Below are 2747 nucleotides of genomic sequence, written 5' to 3'. Positions count from 1 at the left end.
CTTTATTTATGTCTGTATTTCGTTAAGAGTGAAAGTCAGTAATTCTCAGTCTCACAGTCATAATATCAACAGTGGCTCGCCAAGCTTCACTGTGGTTTGCATCCAGATATGGTGTACTCCTTCCTCTTCTACATGTTACAAATTATTTTGATCTCTAAATCTTTCTATTTGTAAAACATTGCAGACTTCTAGAATCAAGGCTCAGGAGATTTGCAGTAAGACCATCCATCCATCCCCAGGTCATGGTTAGTTGGGTCACGGATATCCTGGCCCCAGCCCCAGGGAGACAACCTGCTGAGAAAGTTGTCCCACCAGTACGCGCTCTCCAGGCCACGTCTTGCCTGTTTTCTCCCAAGTCAGCACTTGAAGACCATTATTATATGGATAAAAGAGTGGCTAGATGGCGCCTGTACTTCCCTAGGAAAGGTCTTGTGTTTCTATGAATGAAAACGAAAGATATGTGACTTAGAGTAAAAATTCTGGTTGTGATCGTATCTTTGAAGTTGAGATAGAAGAAAATTCTGACAACAGATTCAGATGCTATATAGTGAAATTGCAGTAAGATGGAACAAAGGTGAAGTTTTAGTGGATGGATTACTTGGAGGTAAGTGTAAATTAATCAGTACAAATTAGAATTCATTTATACAAAATCTGTAAAAGCAGGTTGTATTGTTTAACATCATGTATCCTTGTAAGATACTTAAATGATTTAAGACATCATTTGCTTATCTGTTTAAATGAATGCTTCTAAAGTAGTTAAGATTCTTAGAGTTTTTCTTCTTTTTTATTTTTTTAATTTAAATATACCAAAACATTATCTTCCCTGCTCTTTTTAGAGGATGGAAAGAGAATACGGCTGTCCTTGTATCACAGGAAAACCAAAAGTTGCTTTCAGGGAGACCATTACTGCCCCTGTCCCGTAAGTATGCAACACGAACATCCTATGAGACGAGAACTGAAGCTTTTTATTATGGGATATACATAGCACTGTTACTGTTATTAAGACGCTTGCACCTCATGGCACTTTATTATAGAAGCTGTATAGTACTGTAATCAAGACATTTGTACTAAGCAACACTTTGGGATTTGTTTGGCCCCTTAAGCTAGATATCAGTGAAGACTGACATACACATCGTTAATAAGCATGTTTACACTTCCTCCAGAGTTAGGGTCCTCATTTATTCCAGTTGTGCTTCCTTGGGCAGACGGCTGCTATGTTTTACTTTAGTGCCATACTGTGGATGCCAGAGAACTTGCATTTGCCAGGGAATAATCTCCTGGAAGCAAAGGAAACTAATGCTATGATAAAATTCAGAAAACAGAGTTGGGTTTACATTTTATTCGAGACAAAACAGTCCTCATAAAGAATAAAGGAAAACAAGTTAAACTACTACAAGTATGATATACTTCAACCTGGTGCCTATTTGAATTTACACGAATTCTGATTTAAAGTCAAAATTAATAAGGCATACTGTGGCTACAAAACTAGTCTCAATTTTCAAATGAAGGTACATGGTACTTCACCTGAGATGGAATGTCATGAAGTAGAATGGTATAGTGTAACTCAATGAAGTCATCATTTCTTTGCTATAATAAAAAATAAAAACCTGCTGTTTAAAACTTAATATCATTGGCAAAAATACTTTAATTTTAAAAATCAGTTTCATTAGTAGATGATTATAATACTTCCACTTAAGTAAAAATAAAATTTGAATGTCATAATGTATTTAGCCTGACAGAAAAACTGTTCTCTTATAAATAAGTTTTCTTTCAAACTACATTTTAAAATCATGAAGTTTTCATTTGTTACTTTAAAAATCATTTACCCTTTCTGTTTGGGGTTCTTGTTTTTTGGGGGTTTTTTTGAGGAAGATTAGCCCTGAGCTAACTACGGCCAATCCTCCTCTTTTTGCTGAGGAAGACTGGCCCTGAGCTAACATTCGTGCCCATCTTCCTCTACTTTATATGTGGGACACCCGCCACAGCATGGCTTTTGCCAAGTGGTGCCATGTCTGCACCTGGGATCCAAACCGGCAAACTGGCAAACCGGCGAACCGCCGGCCACTGAGAAGCGGAACATGCGCACTTAACCACTGCGCCACCCCGCAGGCCCCGCTGTTTGGGTTTCTAAGTTGTGGTAGCTATTTAAGAGCATTACAGTCTGTAGTTCGTCATTTAAGATTCCTTAATGTTTCAGTTGTTCACAGAAGCATCATTTAAGGGATAAACTACTGAAATGAGTGTTTACATTAAAGGAAACCAATTTTGTAATAGAAATTCTTTTAAAAAAATGAAAATAGTAAAATGTAATGAATGCGGTTATCTGACTTTGTCATTAAAGCTTTGATCTGTGCTGCTTCTTGCTTTGGGCATATAAAGTATTTATACCACTAGCTCCACAGAAATATTGCATCCACATAGTTTAAAACCACGATTATCAGAGGCCGGCCCCATGGCCGAGCGGTTAAGTTCGTCCGCTTTTCTTTGGTGGCCCAGGCTTTTGCTGGTTCAGATCCTGGGTGGGGACATGGCACTGCTCATCAGGCTATGCTGAGGTGGCGTCCCACATGCCACAACTAGAAGGACCCACAACTAAAATATGCAACTATGTACTGGGGAGATATGGGGAGAAAAAGCAGGGAAAAAAGAAGATTGGCAACAATTGTTAGCTCAAGTGCCAATTTAAAAAAAAAAACACGATCATCAGAGATCTGCTCTCCTTACACAGGCTCTTTAAGGCTTATAAT

At 38.2% G+C, this 2747-nt stretch overlaps 1 protein-coding gene across 1 annotated transcript in view; it reads right to left on the bottom strand.

The window, feature by feature from the left end:
- Window positions 1–944: 944 nt before the first annotated feature.
- LXN (latexin) overlaps window positions 945–2747 on the bottom strand; it is a 6737-nt gene continuing 4934 nt past the window's right edge. Inside the window, exons 5-6 of the mRNA XM_046649381.1 lie at window positions 1525–1587; window positions 945–1277 (exon numbers count right to left, since the gene is read on the bottom strand). Coding sequence (XP_046505337.1) covers window positions 1179–1277; window positions 1525–1587 — 162 coding nt within the window. The 3' untranslated portion in view covers window positions 945–1178. The remainder of the gene's footprint in view (window positions 1278–1524; window positions 1588–2747) is intronic.

Source organism: Equus quagga, unplaced genomic scaffold (genome assembly GCF_021613505.1).
Source record: "Equus quagga isolate Etosha38 unplaced genomic scaffold, UCLA_HA_Equagga_1.0 HiC_scaffold_5870_RagTag, whole genome shotgun sequence".
In the NCBI taxonomy this organism is placed as follows: domain Eukaryota; kingdom Metazoa; phylum Chordata; class Mammalia; order Perissodactyla; family Equidae; genus Equus; species Equus quagga.
This window is presented reverse-complemented; position numbering and strand designations above follow the sequence as displayed.